General features: G+C 41.9%; 1 protein-coding gene across 1 annotated transcript in view; it reads left to right on the top strand.

The window, feature by feature from the left end:
• Positions 1 to 22,761, top strand: part of FAM3A (FAM3 metabolism regulating signaling molecule A) — a 458,496-nt gene that overhangs the window by 127,950 nt on the left and 307,785 nt on the right. The window contains exon 3 of the mRNA XM_069645229.1: positions 22,069 to 22,179. Coding sequence (XP_069501330.1) covers positions 22,069 to 22,179 — 111 coding nt within the window. The remainder of the gene's footprint in view (positions 1 to 22,068; positions 22,180 to 22,761) is intronic.

The following is a 22,761-nucleotide window of genomic DNA, read 5'->3' as shown; positions in this document are numbered from 1 at the left end:
TCCCACTAGCCAGGTTTCTTATAGTGCAATTATTTCATAGTCTTGAAGAGAATGTAAGTTTGTATTTAGAATATGACTATGACCTCTGGTATTCCAACTGATTAACTTACAACATTGTGGAGATTTGGTCTCAAATTGCTAGGGCTCTGTTGAAAGTCAGTTTTGCTTGTGGTGGATGACAGGAGTGAGCTGAGCTGGAGTTCTTTCATGCAGAGGTTTTTGAGTGCATGTTATTTTGAAATTTGAGAAATCTACAGGGTTGTCAGCGAGGAGTTTAATATCATTACACCCTTTGAGTTCAACTTCATTCAAGTCAATGGGCTCATAAGCAAGAGTAAATCCAAGATCGAAAAGAGTATGTCTGGCTAGCCACACAATACCAGATTTGATCCATAATCTGGCAGCAGTAAGATTAGAATACTAAATTAATTCAACCTGGTCCATGTCGGAAGACGCAAGATCTTCCAAGGCTTCCACATCACTGAAGATGTTCAATATGCAGGACCTATTAAGGTCATAAGCAGGGAATGGGTTAGGTCTGCATTTGATCAGTAAAGTGTGCAAGAAGGTGTTAGCTTTATGTTCATCATTTACTTTTCCAGCACCAGTCGCTGATTTTATCAGAACAATGTTTTTTTTCTGATGTTGGGTTGGACGATACTGAGGGACAGGAAGGACAAGAGAGGGAGTTATCATTGGTTGTTGCGTACTGAATGATTTTCTAACTTGGACAGCATTTTGAAAGTTTTGATGGACTGACTTCGCAATTTCAGCTATTCTTTGCTCAACAGTACAAAAGCCATTCTCTAAGATCTCAGTGTTCAATGCTGGGTCTTTTACAAAGCCCACCAGTGAGATGCAGTTGTTTTACATTCCGATTTTCTATTTCGTCAATTAAGTCATCCAGGGGTTCCTGGATGCTCAGACTATCTTTGTCTTGCAAATTTTTCTTGGTTTCTTTTAGCCTTGCAATGTCTATATACTTTATTGTAATTGGCGCACTAACATTTGTAAGGCGTTTTTTTGGCTTTGATAGACTCTCTATGAATTGTTTTGAAGCAGCATGGCTGGGTTTAGGAATTGTTTTGATATTCTTAGATTTTTTTGATTGATTTTGATGAGATTGCTTAGGACAGAGATTTTTCGTGACTTTGGAAAAATTAGTAAAATCTACTATTAGTTTTTTGTCTGTGTTCTTCTATGAAGTCACTCGCTATCTGTTCACCAATGATTGTCGTTTCAGAAAGTTCAGAAGGATCTCTCTCTTGCAGGGAGGAATGCGCTTCTTTCCGGTCTCGTGCCTTAGTCACTGCCGATTTTACTTAATTGAGTGGGCTTTTGGAGGTTCAACAATGGTAGATACATTTGTTACACAGACTACAGAATTGTTATTTCAAAGGATTGCAGAGGGCGCTTTCTGCTCATTCTTGGGATGGAAGCACAAGAAGCTTGTATATTTTGACCCTGTATTCGTTTTTCTAAAAGAAATGTTTGTCAATTTTGGAGTCCAATTTCTCATATAGTTTGATGAGGGTCGTTAAGACCAAGTTCATGGCCATTAGGGTAGATTGAAGTAGAGGATCGGAGATGGGAGGGGGCAGAAGAGAAGGTGAATGGGAGTCTTGAAAACTCAAAGGTTTCCTCGCAGGTGGTTGAGAGAATGAAATGGACGGGGCAGAGGAGTTATGTGACGCTGTTGTAAACCTGATGGGGGGGATTGAGACAATAATGAATTATGTTTTGCAGTTTGCGGATAGTTAGAGCAGAAATAGCACTTGGGGACAAAACGGAAGACACACAAAGATCAATGTTCGCATCAAGAGTAGCCCCAGGGCAGGGAATTTCCCTGCAGGGGCCAGCTTCAATTTGGTCATTACCCTCAATCCGAGAATCAATGTTAATCGGGTTGTTTGTGAAAGCAGAAGCAGATGGCTCTGCATGAACGTGCGCATTATCAGTCTGTTCAACTATGGGTGGTGTCATTTGCACAGGTAGTTGGATTCATTGACACAACCACTGGCTATGACATGGTCGGATTTAAGGGCATTAAGGCCATGGTTGAGTCACTGAGGTCTTGAGTAAAGGAAGTGGGACAAGAAGACCTATGCTCGTCAGTAGACAACAAATGGAAAGGGGATGTTTGAGCATGCATTTCACGCATCACCTGTTTAACCGGTAGTGTGGAAATAGAAGTAGACTGCCGAGATTTAGAGATCTCAGTTAAATAAAATGAACGTATGTCAGAGGATGTGTATTGCGCTCGAGCACATGTAAACGGTACACTTGGTTTTTTGTGCACAGGGATAGAGTCCAGTTTTAGGGGCGTGCATTTTAGCCGCTCCACTAACTATAGAGTTTCCACCTTAGACGCATATCTGTTTTCAGAGAGTACGGAACTCGTTGAGTACTCAATGGCATGTATGTAAACAGTTCTTAGTAAGCAGCAGTGAAAAGCAGAATGCAAATGCAGTGACAATAAACAGTTGGTGAATTGATCACGCAGCGTTAAAACGAGTAGCCTACACAGACAACACACTACCATCAATGTAATCAGCAGTAAGTTCGAAAATACCTGTGATTGAAAAAAGGTTAGCCACATCCCACCCAGACAAGTCAAAAGAGCCCTTTCCAGCCCTTTGCAATGTGCGCACACTAAAGCGTGTGCTCCCAGCTAATGTAAGGATTGTGGGAAGGTGGGAGGAGCCAATCCTTGATAGATCTGTAAATAAGATATACAAACAATAGGGCTGTACTGAATAGCATATTTAGTATTTGCAGCTGAATAGGAAGACGAATAGTTGCTTTATTTAGTAAATCATGTTCCAAACTTCAAAAAACACACTTATTAAAAAAAACAAATGAAGCACCATTTTAAATGCATTCTATAATTTTATTTCTCCTCATTGTAAGTAATGTAGCATCTTTATTTAAAGATTTAACCAAAATGAAGGGACCAAATGTACAGAGGATTGTTGCATATTCAGTGCCAATTAAAGTAGGAGGCTTCACAAATGCAAAAGGACTGCCTTTGTGAATCAGATGATTTGCATTATCTATCCAGTTGCAAAGTTGATGCGGTCTAGTTTAGAAACTTCTTTGCAGCTGACATAGAAATGTATAAAATGGTTCATGTCAGCTCATGCAGGACACAAGTCAAGAGGAAATCTTAAATGCGTGAACTCCATCTCGCAACTATTTACCCCACCCAAACAAATGCTGCTCACTTTTCACTTATCCTAGCCACTCCTTCTCGCTAATACACAAACATATGCAAACTTATCATTCCTGATAAAATATCAGATCATGTTAAACTCAGGACTCAAGTCCATAAAAAAGAAAAGGGGGGACTATGACGTACGCAATGGGAAGTGACATGACAGGAACTGAAAGTATCTATGCACATTTCTGTCATTTTGTCTTTTCCAACTGAAATAAGTGCACATTGCATATAAACATTTGCCAAAAGAAAAGATGGTCCTCTATTGTTGCAGGCTAAGTATAAAAGATGAGCACCTTTTATGTCTAAGAATCTGTAACAAAACATGTCCTAACGAGCAGATTACAATATAAGATATTGTTCAGCTGCGTGATAGCAATTTGTCTGGTCTAATTCTATTCAGTTTTGCAAACTGATGTCTATATTTGCCTTACTGAGTTCATGTTGCATTGTATTCAAATGAGAATGTCAAAGTATTCAGCAAGAGCTGAATTGTAAGAAACTATTCGGCCGGAGCCGAATAGCTTTTTTTTCAGCCGGAATTCGGCCGAATACTTACTCGAAGCCGAAGTTCGGTACACCCCTAACAAACAATATACATTGGTATAACGTTAACCAAAGGAGCGTTCTTAGTTGGGGGCTTGCACAGTTCCTTATGAGTGTCTTTATAGTCCATTAAAGTTGTGCATACCGCCAAGTCCTTTGGTTAAACGTGATGCAGAGTGCAGTAGAAGGCAGCAGGGTAACCAGGCAAAACAGCCCTTTCTAGCCCTTCGCAATGTGCACACTCCCTGCTAATGTAAGCATTGTGGGAAGGTGGAAGGGGTCGATCCTTGATGGAGCGCCAAGTCCTTTGGTTAAACGTGATGGAGAGTGCAGTAGAAGGCAGCAGGCTGACCAGCCAAAACAGCCCTTTCCAGCCCTTCGCAATGTATTTTGTCATTTATACAGCGCACAAAGCCCAAAGGCATCTAGGAATGCCTCGATGCATTTTATTTCATTAAATGATATGCAAATATACACAAAGTTCTGACATCTAAATCTACCCTCCCACCTCTCCAATCCCTTACCCCCACCCTCAACTCCTTTTTTTTCCCACGAAAGAGTATGGGGGTCATTCCGACCCTGGCGGTAGGGGGTTAATGGCACCGGTAAAGATGCCGGTGCCGTTACCCCCTACTGCCCTATTACGAAGTCCCTTAGCGGGTCCCACCAGGACCGGCTGGTTTTACCAGCCTGTTTTAGCGGGACCCGTTAAGGGACAATGGAGCTAATAACGGGCCCACAATTTGCAGGCCCGTTATTAGCTCCTTCCCCATTCCCATTCGAGCCCTATAGGGTCTCAAATGGGAATGCAGAATGGTTTTCGAAATGGGGACTTACCGGGTCCGCATAGGTCGGAATGTCCCGCTAAGTCCCCATTCCGACACCACAGACCCGGACCCGAGTTTGGAGGCAGCCATGGTGCTAATAGTAAGGGATTGGAGAGGTGGGAGGGTAAATTTAAATGTCAGAATTTTGTGTATATTTGCATATCATTTAATTAAATGAAATGCATCAAGGCAGTCCTAGATGCCTTTGGGCTTTGTGCGCTGTATAAATGACAAAATACATTGCAAAGGGCTGTTTTGGCTGGTCAGCCTGCTGCGTTCTACTGCACTCTGCATCACGTTTAACCAAAGGACTTGCCTCCAAACTCGGAATGAGGCCCTATGTGTATGTAACCAAACATTCTAAAACAGGATAATGCACACATAGCCAGGACTACACGTCTATATGCTTGCCCCAAGCCCATACTGCTTTGTCCTGTTGGCCAGAGTCTATGTAGCAGATCATCCTAAGCTGCATCTAAAGATATCAAATAGTTGCATTTTATTTTAACATGTACCCATCATCTTGCTTCAAGTGGTGGAGTACAATCATCCTAGCTATATCAAGAGCAATAGACCTCCATTTAGCGTCCCCTACTTCCAACTGATCTTCAGAGTGATCAAAAACCAATAATGCCATTTCTTGTTGGAGTGTTAGCCCAATTCTCATCACTCATGAGAAGGCCGTGGAAACCCCAGACCAGAAAGAGAATAATTTGCAATACACAGCAGTGCAAGAAGGAGCCTAGTTCCCTCACATTGTTTCCAACATAGCACTGGAAGAACATTTGAGATATGCGAACAACATTATGCTCCATCTAAAAATAGTCCTCAACCTCATATTACTGTATTTTGTGACCATTTGCCGTGCGATCCATAATGACTGAATTCTATACCCAAATCCCCTCATCCTTTTAAGGTTTCTTTCCTCCATTGGTTCATCTTCTACATTTGGGGGGAAAAGCATAGGCCCTAGATATGCTGTGCCTAATGAGACCCATATATCGAAGTGATGTATTTTTGTTTCTACTAAGACTTCTTTTACCAATTCAACAATTGTTGCAGTCAAGCAATGTCCAAGTTGCCAATACTTCAAGAAGCTTTAAAAAGCTTTAAAAAGGGTGGAGTGCGGCACAGTGACTCGTGGAGACTGTGGCTGTGTCTGCTTTCTGCCTTTATTGCTGGCGGTCCTGTGCGAGTAACGTTTCATTGAGGAAACGTCTAAATCATCCGACACACGGCAAGGCCATGGCGGAGTGCGGCAGAGTGACTCGTGACCCGTTATCCGGTTGATGGTGCCTGTGTAGTCACTCTGCTGCTTGTAAATCCAAGGATTTCCACAAGAGAAAAAGGGGGAAGAGACCATTTAAAAATGCAACCTACTATACAAGGCTACTTTTCAGGGATAGTTAAGGAGGGAGTTGAGGGCTGCATGTTGGAACAGCCTGGGCTTGCAGACACGTGTCTGCCATCAGGCCAGAAGGTCAGCTTGGAGATGGAAAAATCTGAGCAAGAGCCGATTGGGGGCCAGGACATAGCACCTTCGGCGACAGGAGCTGGAGATGCCCAGGACTCCTCCAAGGTTATTATTGCTGACTGTTCACCCTCTATGCACTCCCTGGAGAACAACAGATCCTTGCTTAATTTATGTAGGTCTTTGCAACGCCACCCGTTGGGAGTGGTACCACAACGGACTGATGCATGTTCCTCGAGTAATTTGTCTTCGAGTCCTGATATGAACCGTCTGTTTGGCAACACGGCACCCCAAGGATTGAGGGAGGAAGATAAAGGATGGGAAGTGCCGATGCCAGTGGTGGGCAGATCTTTTAACACTGAGTACAAATCCATATTGGAGAGATTGGATGATGTCCTCAGGATCTGTTCCAATCTGGTGAAACATCCGCTCCGGACTCAACATCAATTGGATATTGTGATCAAAGCTTTGGGCCAGCGGCCAACTGAAGCTGCGTACTTAGGTGAGGACGCTCAAATGCCCTGCCCCCTGAAGCAAAATAATGTAGCTCAAACAACGCAAGGTATAACGGGTCCGGATAGGTTGTCGGTGGTGACTGAGGAGCAGAGATAAAGACATAATTACATCTCCCTTGATGAAACTGGGAACACATGGAGAACAGAAGACTCAGTCACTATTGCAGCCGCAAATGAAGATGATGCGCTTGAGGCACTATGCACGGAAATTTCTCTGATGGGAAGATCTGATCACCTGTTACCTGAGATGAGACCTGTAGAAATGGTGAAGGAAAATCAGGTTAAAACACCACCATCGTCAAAACTGCTATTAATAAATCAGGACGATTGTAGGAAAACTCTTCTGTCCCACGGGTTTTAAACAAAATAAGACTAACTCATACCCTGGCTGACGGGACCAGAAGGAGTGTGACCCTACCAGGTCCATTGGATAAGTGGACACTCCCTTGGCATGGGGCAGGAGAATTGGTTGCCTCTGCCGGGGTTAAGAGTGTGGGACCCCTTGGGTTCTGTTCCTGATAAAGTAAAAAGTCAGGTACACATTCTAATCAGGAGGTGGGTAGAGGGTGCCCCACACCGGGGAGTATTATGACATCAAGACCCACAACCTGGGTTAAATTTGTACAAGAGTTACCTGATGAGGATGACACCCACTTTCCCTCAAATGTAGACAAGGTGGTTGAGTCTTGTACTAACTTAAAGGTAAAAGATTGGGATAAGTCTGTGAAATGTATCAGACCCGGGTGCATGATTAAGTTAATGGAAAAGAACCCCACGGCAGCCAGTCATTTTTTTAATAGAACTAACTTACTGCGTTTGTTGGCTACGGTGCCTTGGTTGTGCACTATTAGATCGGCTGACATTCTTGAACTGGCTCTACCCAAATGGGATAGCACCACTAGTTGGGTGCTGCTGCGGGTGGCCATTCCTGCGGTGACCGCCCTACTAGGTGCCAATGTTGATGCCCTAGAATTATTGGGTCTGAGACTGTCAGTGTGTGGGGAGACAGTGAAAGGATCCCCCGGGGGAAGGCGGTAGCACAAGGTATATACAACATCGTAAGGGTATTGGGATCCCTGCAACCCATACAAGGTGAATGTCGGGTGGTGACGGGGACCGTTCACTGTGGTACTGATATATTAACCACGGGGAGGAGTAGCCTCCCCACACTCGATTCCCAGGATAACACCGATAGGTGCTCATCTATTGAGTTGATCAGCTGGAACACTCGTGGGCATAAGCACCTGCTACATAAAGATGGTGCGTTACATTCTTTACTGGGCCGCAATATATTTATGTTGCAGGAGACCTGGCTAGACTGCCCCGTATACTATGAAGGCTACCACCTTTACCATCTGTTTGCCAGAAAAGGTAAAAGGGGGAGACCTTCTGGGGGGGGCTTGTAATAGGTGTTAGCCAGAGGCTGTGCTCATGCAAAGTCTGGTGTACCCAAGATGTAGGGTCTGCTCTCGGGTAGAGATCAATAGTAATATTGGTACCGAAAGATTCACCCTGATGGTAATTAATGTGTATTTATCCCCTAGTTTAAAATCCATCAATGGTTTTCTGCATCCTTTGGAGGAGGGCTTGGTAGAAAATATCAAAGAAAATGGGGAAGATGGATCAGTTTTGCTCGGGTTGATTTTAATGCAGGATGTGTTGATAATACACCCGGCCCATTGTATTCTAACGTTGCCCCGAGACGTATAATGTTGAAGGGTATTGACAACTGCAGAGGGAAACAATTGGTTGGGTTTCTTAAACAATGGGACATTAGAAAATTGAACGGACGTACCGAGGGTGATGTACCTGGCCAATATAGCAAGCGCGCTATGCAAAGGGACATAATTCTTCCACTCTTCCCAGGGAAAAAAAGAATATAAAAATGATTAAGAATGTCCATAGAGGATGGTGCAAGCAACAGAAATTTTCCATTAAAAACCAATGATGGCAAGAAATGATTGGTGCCCTTAGTAAGATAAATTCTAAGGAAATATGGAGGCAGCTCAATGCTGTTAAGGCTGCCAATAAAGTGTGGACCCTCAATCCCATTCAGGAAAGGGAATGGGCTGATTAAATTACTAAGACTAACGAGGGGGGTGTTTCTTCATCTCCTCCTGGTTTTTGCCTGCAAGGATGGTATTTAAAGATAAATCGGGGTGCTATAGAGGAAAACATTTTAAAATTAAATAATTCTAGGTCACCTGGCCCCAGTGGCCGGGCCAATGCTGTACTAAAATTCAATCCTGGTACATGGCCAAAAGTATTATATATCCTTCTTTTTGATAGAGTTTGCTCTTCTTAGTGTATTCCTAGATCCTGGCAACAGGCGCTGCTGGTACCAGTCTACAAAAAAGGCGTGCGTACCTCACCAGCACATTATAGGCTTCTTTCCCTACTTTACTCGACAGGAAACCTTTTTGGATCATTTGTTTTAGCAGCCCTACAAAAATGGGTTGATGATTCTAAAATTTTGAATTTTACCCAAACTGGGCTTAGACCTGGATGCAAAACCTCTCATAACATCATGGTGATGGACTACCTATATAGGGAAGCCTCAGTCATATGTGGTAACGTCTTATATTCTATATTCGTGGACTTTAGGGTGGCCTTCGACCGGGTATGCAGGCAAAAACACTGGGCTAAAATGTAGTGTTTGGGATGCCCGGGGTGGCTGCTTAATGTTTTAAAAGGTCTGCACTATGAGACATTGGTACTTATCAGGTTGGATGACAAGGGGGGCCCCTCTCTGCACCTGTTTACACTACTGGGGGGGTCGTGCAGGGGTGTACGCTGGCACCCCTGCTTTATTGTAGTTACACGGCGGCTCTCCCGCTAATATTTAAACAAACTTTGGGTTGTTGCCCTAAATAGGAGCCCCTTTGTTACATTGCATGTTATATGTGGATGACCTTGTCCTTTTTAATTTCACTTTTAGTGGAATCAAGGGTATGTTTGAGAAGCTTATTGAATATACCATTGCTAATGACTTAACTATAAACATGGAGAAAACTAAGATGATGATTGTGGGCGCAAAATTAATTAAATGTCCTGTTTTATCTATGAGTGTAGGAGTAATCGAGAGGGTCGATAAATATCCTTATTTGGGACTTGAGATGAGCCCATCGAGAGCTTATTTTTTATATAAGACTTAAAGCAAAGAAATTAGCAAATTTAATACGTAAATTTGCATTCCAAACTGCTGGATACTCGTTAAAAGGTATCCTTGTATTGTATAAACAGTGTTTTAGCCCTATGATAGTCTATGGTTTGGATGCTCTGGCAATATTTGCTAAAAAACATGAAACGTGAAAGAAGGCATTACACTAAAGTTATGAATCACATTTAACTATGCAGTGGCTTGATGGAGTGGAGGCTAATTTCTGTTAGACTGTCCTTGGCCTGCCTCGGTCTATGCCTATAGAATATATTAGACTGGAGCTTGGCCTGCTATCACTCAAGGGACAAGCTAATATGAGGTAGGGTGTTCTATATCTTAAAAAGGACACCTTCCCGCAATGTGAATTGCTATCCCCTTTGGCAACTATATCCGATGACTGGTTGAAAGCTCTAAGTAGGGATTTTGATAGCAGCATTGAAAAGTGCCTAGGGAAAATCACTTGGAGCCCGGAATTTAGACATGGCACTAGCTTTGAAGTTTTAAAGAGGATATTTAAAAAGAAGCTATGCCAGTGGGACTGTACTAGTAATTACTATCACTTGCATAGCCTACGATCTTATGCTGAAGTGACAAATATCATTCATATATATTTTAAGGCCCAAAGATATATTAAGTACTGTCTGAGCCCGACTCTGAGAATGTTTCTGTTTAAGCTTATGGCTAACCAGCTACTCATATTGTTGAATGATGGGCCTCGTTATAACATCCCTCGTAACGAGCGTACGTGCCGGATATGCAAAAGTAATAGTTTAGAATCTGCCAGACATCTGTTTACGGAATGTAAGGGATTAATACCTGCAATTGTAGAGATCCTTGGGTGCTTTGTATATAATGATTTTATTCATATAGATCATTTTTGGACATACTGTTTAAATACAGAAAATAGAAGGATACACTTCGCATTGTTCAGACTATGGAAAATGATTCAGAAACTATTGCTGAGTGCAAAACCTTAGGGAATGCATGATATAGTCTAGGATCTATTTCTGGGATTGGGGGCATATCAGTAGATTCTGTGAATTTTAGCATGTAAGCTGGCATTTCTAGCATTATAGTTTTATTTTATTTTTTATATTAAGATTATTCTATGAATTATGTGTGGGTTTGGTAGAAATTTAACGAATCGCATTGCTACAGATATGTTGGTGTTGATGTAATGTGTTTTAACGACTGAACAAGCTTCAATGTACAATGCTATTGTGATTAGGTTTGTGTTGGAATTTATATATGCAATTGTATTTGTATCTGTATTTAAATCTAGTATTGTATTGTTCTATTTAATTATTGTTGCTCTTATATATTGTAATTGAATTCATTATTTGAAATTTGTAAAAGTTTTATTACTATATACAAATAAATAAAATAAATGAAAAGCTTTAATTTATTTTCTATAAGTCCTTTTCAAATCTTGAAATGAAATTAACTGCACGTTCCATATACAGTAGACCATTAAGCTAAATGCCCTTTTCATGCCAGGGTCTCCAACGGATAGGTGGTGAGCCAGGGTCACGTTATATGTACGAGTCTGGTCTAGTTTCAGTCTGTGGATCAGTCTCCCAAGTCTTTCATATTCAGTCTCCCAAGTATTTCATATTAATTATGATAGGGTTATTCCACAGTGGTAAAGACATTTGATTGACCCCATTGTATTGTATGAAAGGATGAAGTTGCTCAGACCTCACCAACATGGGGGTCCCTCCACCCCCTATGTTCACTACGGCCAATTGTGCGGTCCACATGTATATTTTTAGATTGTGTAGTGTATTACCTCTCACTGTTCGATCTTTATAAAGAATATATATATATATTTTTTAATTCTAGATTTTCCACCAGTCCACATTAAGGAAGACATCCACTGTTTCATACACCTAAAGTATGCCTGTCTGATGGTCAAGGGGATACTATTGAATAAATAATGTACTTGTGGAGTAGTGATCATTTTAAGCAAATAAGCTTTCTGCATAAAGGAGAGTAGCAATTTCTTCCTGTTAACAGTTTGTGGGTGTTTGTTCTCAAATTGTATTCAAGTTCCTTACATCTGTGTTTCGAAGGTTTTAGTACAGATCAATCTGCAGGTAGCAAAGGGAGTCAGTGCAAGAGATCCCCATGTGCTCCAGCAGTCCTATTCTAGGGGTATTCGCAGAGAAAATTCATAATTCGGTATTATTCCAGTTGATCTCAAACCTTGATGGGACCCTATTCTTCTGCTAAAGTTAAAATCTTGGGAACGCCAGGCTCGGGATATTGGAAAGTAAAACGAAATATTGTCCAAATAAAGCAATACTTTACTTGTTTCAGCTCCGAGAAGGATGCCCCCAATTTTAGGAAACAAGACATTTTGCAGGCAAACGGCTCAAGTGTTATCACAAAGAGAAGTCTTAGTACCCCTCGATAGTAGAAAAGGTTGTGATTTCACCTGAACTCGTGAGGCTTAACATAAAGCCTCCATCCAGCATATCAAGTTTTTTTAAAAATAAAATATGTTTTATTGTGTTAGGAACACAAAACCATACAAACCTTCTACTGTTAAATGTCTTGGCATTTGTGGCCGTGGGTCAACAGTTTGAACAAGTTGAGTTAAGTCATATCCCTTCGCACACATCTACATCTTTACTTCTCAGAGTCCCTTCATCCACCACCCTCCTCCCATTTACCCCAGATTTTTGTAGCTTTTGCTGGACAACCCTGTGCAGTGTATATTCGGTGTTCCATCATCGCACAAGTCTACGTCCGTGACCCATTGGGCCATCACTGGACACTCAGGTGACCTCCATCTTTGAGCTGTATTACACTTTATCAGTCCAAAGCAGTGGATAAAAACAGTTTTTCCCACTGATTGGTCGCATTTTCATAAGGTATACCCAGCAATAGTATTTTGGGGTCCAATGGGATCGACCTCCCCAGAGCATCAGCTAATTTGTCACAACAATTGTGCCGAAGTCTTTTATCCAGGGACATTCCCACAGGATGTGTACAAAGGTACCTTCCGCCCCCCCCCCGACATTACAGGCAATTCGGGTCAGGAACCCGGTTCCACCGGTGTAATGCGACCCTGGGGTAATACACCCTGTGAAGAATTTTAAATTGTATCGGGCAGAGCCTGGAGGTCAGCATATAAAGTTTGATTAAAGCCAAATGTCTTTGTAGTATGAAAGGGAAAGGGCAATCCTACCCTATTTGAGGCTATTAAACTTTATTTCGATCTAAAAAAGATTATAAAAATCATATACAATAATTTACAATCCCATAAAATGCAAAAAAAAGGACAAACTGATGGTTAAAAATGCAACATCACATTAAAACTTCAAATTAACAAATCAAAGCAAGAAAAAGAAAAAAAATAGGTTAAGAACAGAATAAGAACTCTGCGCAAACAGCTAATCAACCAGAACCATTAAATTTTCTGCCATGGCAGAAAGTTATTTAAGTCTCTTCCTCCAAGCCTGGAGCAAATAATTCCCCGTACTGTGAGTTGTTAATTCGCTAGTCCCCGCCAGGCAAAGATGAAGTGCGTCATTTTCCAGTCTCACATGGAACTGTTTAAAAAGAGGTAATAGATATTTTGTCCAAATGTGGAAATATTCTGGACAAAACCAAATTAAATGAATTACACTTTCAATTTCATTTGGGCAAAAGGGGCAGACCACTGTATTTCTCCAAGTCCAATCATGCTTTAGGCTGCCAAGGGGGAGAGTACCAAAACAGACTTCATGTAGAGGGCTTTCATAGCTCTCGACTGCATTATATCCAAATAAACTTGATACCCAGGATTCTCTTTCCATAGCAAAAAAGGGGCTAGATTGGGTGAGTTTACAAGTTTAGCACAAGTTTCTTTCTCCCACCTACTATTATAGGCCTTAACGCATTTTAAAATTTCCTAGGATTAATTCGGGTTGAAAACCAATAACTTGCCATTCCTAAAATGGTTGGCTCATTCCTAATTGCCGATCACCATGGCAAATTTGGACTACCTGGCTGAGTTAAGACGTTTCTGACTGCTCTTCTGTAAGAGCCAAGATTACTACTTGACCAGAGTCCAGCCCAAAAGAACACTGGCCTCATTTGGCATATGAAGCCAACGTTCTGCAGGCCCAGCTCCCAGAAGATGTGTATATTAGGAGCATTGATCGGCATGCCCAAGGCTGATTTCAAAAATTTCCGCTCCGCAGTCTGGAGAGTACTAGAGTTGTAAATGCCCCACAGTTCAACTCTATAAAGAGCGGCCTGCCTGGGTTGACTCCTGTAAATCTACAGAGAAACACTCACCAAGCACCTCCCATGGGTCTGAATAAATCTTGATAGCACCCCACACTGCTTGGTCAGATTTAAGCCTGCCCGAGTCATCTGATCTTTCCACACACAGTTGGCCATCAACCTGACTTCCAGGTAATCGTAGCTCAATACCTGCTCAATGGGCCTACCTCTTAGGCTAGTTGTAAACCGTGACGCTCTGTTAGCCTGATTTCTACTGAACACTGTGGACTGCATTTTTGTATGTTTATGGTGAGTCCACTTTTCTCCTCGTTAATGAAAAGACAAAATAAGGCTTTGGGCAAGAACACCGCCCTGCCAAAATCCAACTTCGATTTTAATTCTAGGTGCGGTTTGACCCTCTGTCACATACCTAACTATAGCCCCATTATGGCTATTGAGTGATTGAATTGCTCTTCGCAAACCAGGTGGCATGCCCAATCTAATCAATGTGTTCCTACCGTATTTAATGCCTTATCCGCATCAGTAGGGTAGGTGCTCTATTTAATGATCAACTGGAATGTATAACGTGCTTCACTCTTCTCATAATTGGTTGAGGTACTGACCTGATCAATGGGATTATACTTCTGATGCACTTCTGGACCATGTTTGTTAAGACTTTGGTTGGAATAGTCAAATCGGTGTGCAAGAGAGAGATGGGGCAGTAGCTATCCCAAACCTTTGGATTGTTCTTTTGCTTAGGAATCAAGATATTGTTAGCTTGCTGCAATTTGTCCAGGTTTTTTATTTTTATTTTTTATTTGTTTTTATTGTATCCTGGGGCAAACGCAGCTGGGCCAGGTGCTTTATTTCTCTTTACGTTCTGGATAGCTTTCCTCAGATGAAATCGAAATTGACATTTTATGTGACTCTTTTCAAGTTGGCCGAGGAAGCTCAAGATCGCAGAGGAAGTGCTCAAAACTGTGTTCAGTTTGCTGGCATTCATGTACGTATATGAGGCCATAAAAGATAAATGTATGAATCATTGCCTGACTTCTCATAGTCTGTCCCTGATCGTTGCGTGTCACAGGTATATGTTTGGCCATTGGCTTCTGTTTAATTCATCATCATCACCCCAAACTTTATTTTGACTGGTTAATGCCATAAACGTTACATACCATCATAAAATCAGTACACAATTCCTTAAACTCCAGGGGGCTAATTACACAAATTACCATAAAATCAATTGCAGACAAGTAAATCCTATACCAGGTTCAAACACAAACCGTAATTGAGCATCTCGAGCCACAACTACCTTTCATACTCTTTGACCCAACTTTGTATTCTGGGTTAAATACAGTGGATACCACCTGGATTGTACAATTGCAGTGGCACGGAGAAGTGCATCCCTCTAGTAAAACGTATTGCAACTTGTTATCGTGCCCAGCATTGCTGAAAGTGCTGCCGTATTAGTGGCACCTTAACGTGTTATTGGGAAAATGTGTTACTTTTTGTTTGTGAGGACCAGCAATGGTCTTTGATTGGGTTGACTGCGGTTGGGCTGCACCCGGGCTTCAGAATGATGAGCAGGCAGGAGTGTGGTGTCAGATTTGAGTGCGAGGGACAGTCTTTGCTTATTCTCAGTTGTTGATCTGCCTCAAGGTTCATCTTTGAGCCATCCCAGGGTTAAACCATGTTCAGGGTAAGCTGCGCCTGTTTTTTGTTAGGTTTTGTTTTGGCTCCAATTAAACTCCTGGTGATCTTCATGGCGGGTGTTTGTTGATTATGGTTTATTAAACAGCAAGATTTGAGTGTTTTCCCAATGGCGAGGTGATCCTGTATTCCCCTCAAAAGGTCATTATGGAGTGTGGCTGTGATAGTGTGGAAGGCCAAGCCTTCCTGCCTTTTCTCAATTTGAATGTTGCTGGAGGATTTTCAAGGCCTTCTCAGGTTGTATGAGATGATCTTCCCTAAGATGATTCTCTGGTCCAAGGCCCTAAAGGGCATGGTTAGTGAGGCAGAGCACTTTCAAATGTATTTTATCCTTTACTGGATGCCAGTGCAGCGTTCGTCGTGCTGGTTCAATGTAGTCTCTCCTGTCTCGTTTCAGTCTCCGTAGCAGTCTCACTGATGTGTCCTGAATTTTATGTAAGTTCTTCAGTAGATGGTCTGGAATGCCTAGGTATATACTGTCCATCAAACTATGGACCCATTACGACGGTACCTTTTCTGTTGAAAATATTTGACTGAGCGGCATATCTGCAGATACAGCAATATCTTGAATCTAATAACCTGCTAGGTTTTAGACAATCAGGATTCAGACCTAAACATGGGACTGAAACCGCGTTGATCGACCTCAAGACCCAAATCCAGATTTTGAAAGACAAAGGTAAACTGGCTCTGCTTCTTCTACTCGATTTATCAGCGGCATTTGACCTGGTGAACCATAAAACTCTATGTAAACACCTTACATCTGCTGCGCACTTCTCGGACCAAGCGAACGCCTGGATCCAGTCTTTCCTCAGCAATAGATCCATAGAGTCTTTGCACCCTCAGCTTCTGCGTTACCTACACCAGTCACTTGTGGGGTCCCTCAGGGGTCTTGTGTGTCTCCTACTCTCTATAATGTATTCACCAGGCCACTTTTTGATGCTCTTGACTATCTGGGTGCCACCTACACTAATTATGCGGATGACACCCAGATACTCATCCCCATCACTGGTGACTACACTATAGACAGTAAAACCCTCAATGACATTTACCTCATTATACAAGCCTGGATGCCGAAGCATGGGCTCTGTTTTAACGACGATAAGACGGAGCTGCTCCTCCTAGGATCACCTGCTAACCTGAACAAACTGGATGTGCTATTGACCTCCTTTAACATTGACGGGAATATAATTAAAGTCTCTGATGTTGTGAAAACTTTAGGAATCAACATAGATTGCGCATTAACCTTAACTAGACAAACTAACGCCTTGGCTTCATCCACTGCTTACACTTGTAAGCGCATAACAGCTCGCCGACCCTTCTTGATAACGCCTAACTGCATCACAATAGCAAGAGCCCTTGTCCTTTCCAAGCTTGACTATTGCAATGATCTCTATCTAGGCACTTTACAACAGAACCTTAACAAAATGCAAGTTATCCAAAACAATGCCATCAGAGCAGCCTCGAATCTCCCTAGGAAACCAACACATTTTCGGAAACTAGACACACACTAAACTGGCTTAACATCAAGCAAAGAATTGCACTTAAAACACTGTCCCTCACCCATAAATGCTTGTCCAACCAGGCGCCCACATACCTGTCTGATATCACCCGCCACACCACAACCCGTCCTACCAGAATAGCCCAGACACACTGCGTCAGTATCCCACACTTCAAGCAACAAAGAGCAGGCGGGCTCAGCTTCCCAGTCCTCGCTGCAAAGAAATGGAACACCCTCCCTATCTCACTAAGAGAGGAACCCTCCTACCTCTTATTCCGTAAAAAGGTCAAGGTATGGCTCCATGAGCAAGACCTAATTCTGTTGCATAACCACGACCTGCCATGTATATTTGTATGTAACTTCCTATGTCTGAGGTATATATGTAATTCTTATGTATCATATTGATGTATTCCATGTTGTGTACTTGATTGAAACCTGTAAGCATAGCGCCTAGATGCCTACTGACTTGGTGCGCTCTACAAATAAATAAACCAAACTAAACTGTTGACCAATGATGTGAGTCCACGGGTTCTGTGTGGAATTTGGGGACTGGCATTAGCTGTCTGATTTAGCATACAAAAAAAAAGCACTTTTAAAAATGAATTATTTTTTTATTTATTTATGTTAAAAAAGTAGCACAGAACATACAGAACAACCCAGCAAGCCCTGTATCCTCCCTGATTAACAGTGGTGACACCAAACCACTGTACATCTGATCCAGCAGGCTGTCTACAGAGCTTTATCTTTTGGGGTCAACCCCTTCACACACCATATGTTACAGTTGAATCAGAAATTCTCACACCATTTTCGCATACTTTTTTGTTTTTCTGATGGCAGTCCCTTTGCTTGTACTCCAACCTTTCGTTATCCATACAGTCATGAAAGCCTGCTTTCCATTCCACAATGTGCATTCACTGGGGCTGTGGAGATGAAAAATTATTTGGAATCTGGTACTGGTGAAATCACCCCTTCAACCGATCCCATTAAGGCTACACTTTCAGTGGCCATCCCAGTATCCTGTCCAGTATTTGTGGGTAGGACCAGATCATCTGTGGATATGAACCCTCCGTGACTTTGCATTGTCAAGACAGCGTGTACCTGCGTCCCCTTACCTATCCATCTTCTACAGCTTATTACAGTAATAATAACATGGGAATAGTAAAACCGGTGCAGCACCTTAGCTTTTACCAGTCTTGGCCTGGCATTAATAGCAGTTCCTCTGGGAGCATATAGGGCTTCACGCCAGTCCCCTTCCTAAAGTCATCCCTGGCCATCATCCCATCGTGCCTTCAGCTTCAACAATGGACCCATGATGCTTTCATCAGTTACTTTGGATATAGTTGAAATAGGCTTTAGGAGCACTGGGTCTTCCCCACACAATATACTGCATCTGAGTGGATTCAGGCATATCATGGTTTATCAAGTTGCAGCTGAAGAGCATGCCAGATCTCCAAGTTTCCGTAACTTAATTAAGTTGTCTTTGTTGAATCATGTCATCTAGTTTAAGAATGCCACATTCGTCCCAGTTCGTCACACCAGGGTTTTTCTTCACCCCTGTCAGAATGGCATTTCCCCATAACAGGGCAGCTAGAGAAACTCCAATCCTATGTGTAACTCTTTATGATTTCTGCTCGTAATGATATTTCGTAGATCAGTGGGTAACTTATGGCCTCCTCCTGATTTCCTGTTGTATTTTTGAGCAGTGCTTTTATGTAAACTATCTTTAAGCTTTGTGGTCCAATTTCAGTTGCTAGTGACGAGTTGAGATCCCGATAGAGGTTGGCTGGTGTTTCTTTGCAAATACTTATTTTGCAGTTGTTGACAGGGGGAGGGGTGGGCAAGGGGATGGTGCAGAGTTAGGTTGGCTACCCTGCTTTGTTGTTTTTCCTTGACAGTTTTGAAAATTATGAATTCAGCTTTGGTGGTGACTTTGGAGTAGGTGAGACCTCGTGGGCTTGGTAACGGAGCCTTGCAAGATGGCGGTTCTTTCTATTTTGTTAGGAATGCACTTATAGCTTGCAAAATGGTTTTAGCTTTCATTTGCCAGTGGTTTGTATTGATGTACAGTTCTTGAGATGCTTTTGAAGTTTACTTGCATTAGTTTGTCTCTCATTTAGTGGATCATTCTAAACATCTCTCTATACTTCTGTGTAGCTATTCTGATGTGTTGGTTATAGCGCAGTTTCCTTGCTTTTAGAACTGCTGCTTTTTAGTGTTGAATTGGTCATTGGCATGTGTTTTGTCTTGGTGGTTTAAGCTACTTTCCTCTAGTCCTGTTCCAGTATCAGATGAATGTTTGCGGGGTATCTAGATTGAGAGTGCGCTGGGACTAAACATGTAATACAATATTCTGAACTGAAGAGTATGAATAAGTCTGTTGCGATTGGAGTGGAACTTAAAGGCTACCCCAGCCAGTAACTATTGGGATCATGAAACAGCAGTTCCACAAAGTACGCGTGGTACACTGGATTTAATGACAAATGTACAATATTCAATATGAAACTAATTAATGTGTACCATTTATTTGTACAGGTGCTAAGTCAAACATTTAAGATTTTCAATAGACTAGAAATGCTGCCAACACGTGTTTTAGGTCTTCCTCAGGGCGGAGTATATTAAACAAATTGCATTCTCTAGTAAATTTAAAAATGAAAATTCATGAATCGAAACAATGAGAACAAAAGGTTGGAGGAAAGAGGAGACAAATAAAAGAAAAATAATAGTGAGCAATAATGAATATCATTTAGCACTTATTGTATTCACAATTATTGAATCACTGACTTCATTGATAAGAATCTGACACATTCAAACTACTTTATAAATGGTCATTTTTCTTAAAATACGAAAGTTCTAGCTCTATATAGAGTCTGCCATCTTGAAAAGTGCAGGACATATTTACATGTCTTTAAACGTGACCACTGGTAAAAATAAATACTGCTATTGAGATATTGAATGAGCTCTCTGGTCCAGCCCATTTCTGATGCATGCACCATATCCCCTTTCCTCCATCCTTTTGTTGTTCTCATTGTTTTGATTCATGAATTTTCATTTTTGGATTTACTAGAGAATGCAATTTTTTTAATATATTCAGCCCTGAGGAAGACCTAGGACGTCGAAACACGTGTTGGCAGCATGGTGGCCTTTCTAGTTTATTGAAAATCTTAAATGTTTGACTTAACACATGTACTAATAAATGGTACACATTATGTGTTTCATATTGAATATTGTAAACTTCTTTTGTCATTAAATTCACTGTTCCAGTATCAGTTTGCTTTTCTTGAGGGTGCGTAGTTCTGGTGCTCACCATGTGGCTGCTAGTTTAGGGTACTTAGTTTCAGGGTGTCCAGTTTTTTTTTTCTTGTTTCTAATCTATTTTTGCAGGGTCTGTGCTTCATCCTCTGGGAGTATGTGATTTGGGGCGTTTCACTTAGTATGCTGCTAGTCTGAGTGTTGGGAAGGTGAGCGTAGGTATGTTGATCACGAAAGATACCATGAAGTAATTGCTCTACAGAATGTGGATTGTTGGGCTTATAGCTGTAAGCCGCTTCTTGCTGAAAATCACATCAACGTCTGGGATGTCTGTGTTGCTGTTTTTACCATTTGTTTGAGGTGAAGGTTACTCATATAAGGGTTCAGTGATTTGAGGGAAGCTTCATTGTTCTTCTTCGAACCAAATGTTAATTTTTCCAGTACAGTCAGGTGCTCCTGTTCCACCACAAAGTTTTCAGCCGTATATTTGAGTCTCTCTATGAACATGTGGGTATGGGATGGTGGTAGATTGGTTTTCTTGGAGGTTGAGGTGGACAAAGAATGACAAGCATTCTGAGATTTTCATTGGGGATGTTCTTACTCTGAAGTGGTCTTTGTACATAATGGTGATTCCTCATCGTCATCCACTCCTGATTGTCATGGATGAGTTTGAAGTTGATTGGCCCGGCTTCAGGTGCTGCTGCCTTGCAGTCATCCTACAGTCATGTTGCTGTGATTGAGTAATTTTGTGCCACCTTCCGTTGGTAGGTCCTAAATGTCAGTTCTGTGCTTTGACATAAAACATGCATTGACCAGGTGGCAGTGTATCTTTTCTTCCTCTAGGTTCTGGCTCGCTTCGGTTCAAATAGCTTGTTTTTTCCATTTATGTGTATGTGTAAATCATTTGTTGCCTCCTTTTCCTTCCTGTCATGTTGTTGTTTCTAGGTTTGTCTCCTTGCCTCTCAGTTGTGATAAATTTATGTGTAGGCCATGCATGTAGCGTAACGGCTAACATGATGCATAGAAAATTCTTGATCAGGTTGTGGTTTGTTATCTTGTCTATGTCTTGGGCTGCATTGGTAATACGTTTTGAGTAGGTGTGATATTACGTACTAATGGTTGAGGTTTCCTGTAGTGGTATAGTTAACAGTGATCGCGTAGTTGCTTATTGAGGATTAGAGGAGGTGGGGGAGGTAGGCTTATGGTTGTCTTGTAAATTGGATCCTTCGATGGTCTGCTACAAGAAACATCTCTGAGTAGTATGTCTGGTTGCTCAGGCATACCCTGACACGCGTCTTTCTTTATCCATCTACATACATGGTTTTATATATTTTTTATCAGAGTGCATTTTAGCTGTGGTCTCTGCTTGATTAATTGTGCTTGCAATCTTTCAGGCATTTTTTACACAAATGTAGGCTTTGTCAATTGTGATGGGTCTTTTAAAAACGTATAGTGTAATAAATACATATTGCATGATTTTATTTCTTGCTTTGTTGTACTGGATGGTTCTAACCTAAATAATGTCTCCCAGTTGCGTTCATTATGGCTACAAGCCCATATATTGCTGTTGCTCTGGTGATTTATGGAGTTGTAGTTGAGCCAAGCCCAGGCCTTAGAGCTATTCCGAAACTTTACTTTATCATTGTCTCTTGTCCTGCAGGCCCCCTCCGCATCGTGGCAATTGTCCTCTGTGTCGGCTTGACCTGGGTTTTGGCAAGCATAATGCTGGGGAACCAAGGTGCTTTTCCCCGGATCCAGCAGATGCTGACCCGTAAGTAACAGTAAGGTGTGAACAGTGTGACTTTGGTGAACAGTGTGTCAGGTGGGAGAGGGTGAAGAAGGGGGCCAAACATTTTACAATAAAGAGTCATTGGATGGAGCAGGACGGAAATGGTATCTGAGCCAGGGAGTGGACTCTGACCTCCTACAAGGCAAGTAAGGGAGCTTTGGGCTTGGACAGATGGGGCTCTGTCCTAAAGAGAAGGCACTCTGGCATTGGGGAGGGACATACTAACTCAGGGGGTGGGGGTGACGCTAGGGGTCTACCCTGTCTTGGGTAGGGCAGAGAGTGTGGAGAAGGCATGAAGCTTGGAGTAAGCGGTGTGAACCTAGGTGTTGACCAATGACCTCAACGTAGGTGCAGTAACTCTGTGTCATTGCTGTTCCTGTCTTTGCAAAAAGGAATTTTATAGTGAGTGAAATTGCTTCGCTTTAGTACTAGTACTAGATTGAGCTGTGCTGCCTTTATAATTTGACCACTGTTCACTTTTTAAACCTTGGAAAGTCCAGGGGGCCCTAAGTGGGCCACAGACAGAATTGGCATCTTTGTCTTGTGTCCTTGCTCTAACTGCTC

The sequence above is a fragment of the Ambystoma mexicanum genome, chromosome 2p, assembly GCF_040938575.1.
Source record: "Ambystoma mexicanum isolate Mex_15411 chromosome 2p, UKY_AmexF1_1, whole genome shotgun sequence".
Taxonomy (NCBI): Eukaryota; Metazoa; Chordata; class Amphibia; order Caudata; family Ambystomatidae; genus Ambystoma; species Ambystoma mexicanum.
Note: the sequence above shows the minus strand (reverse complement) of the source record. Positions and strands in the feature narration are given on the sequence as shown.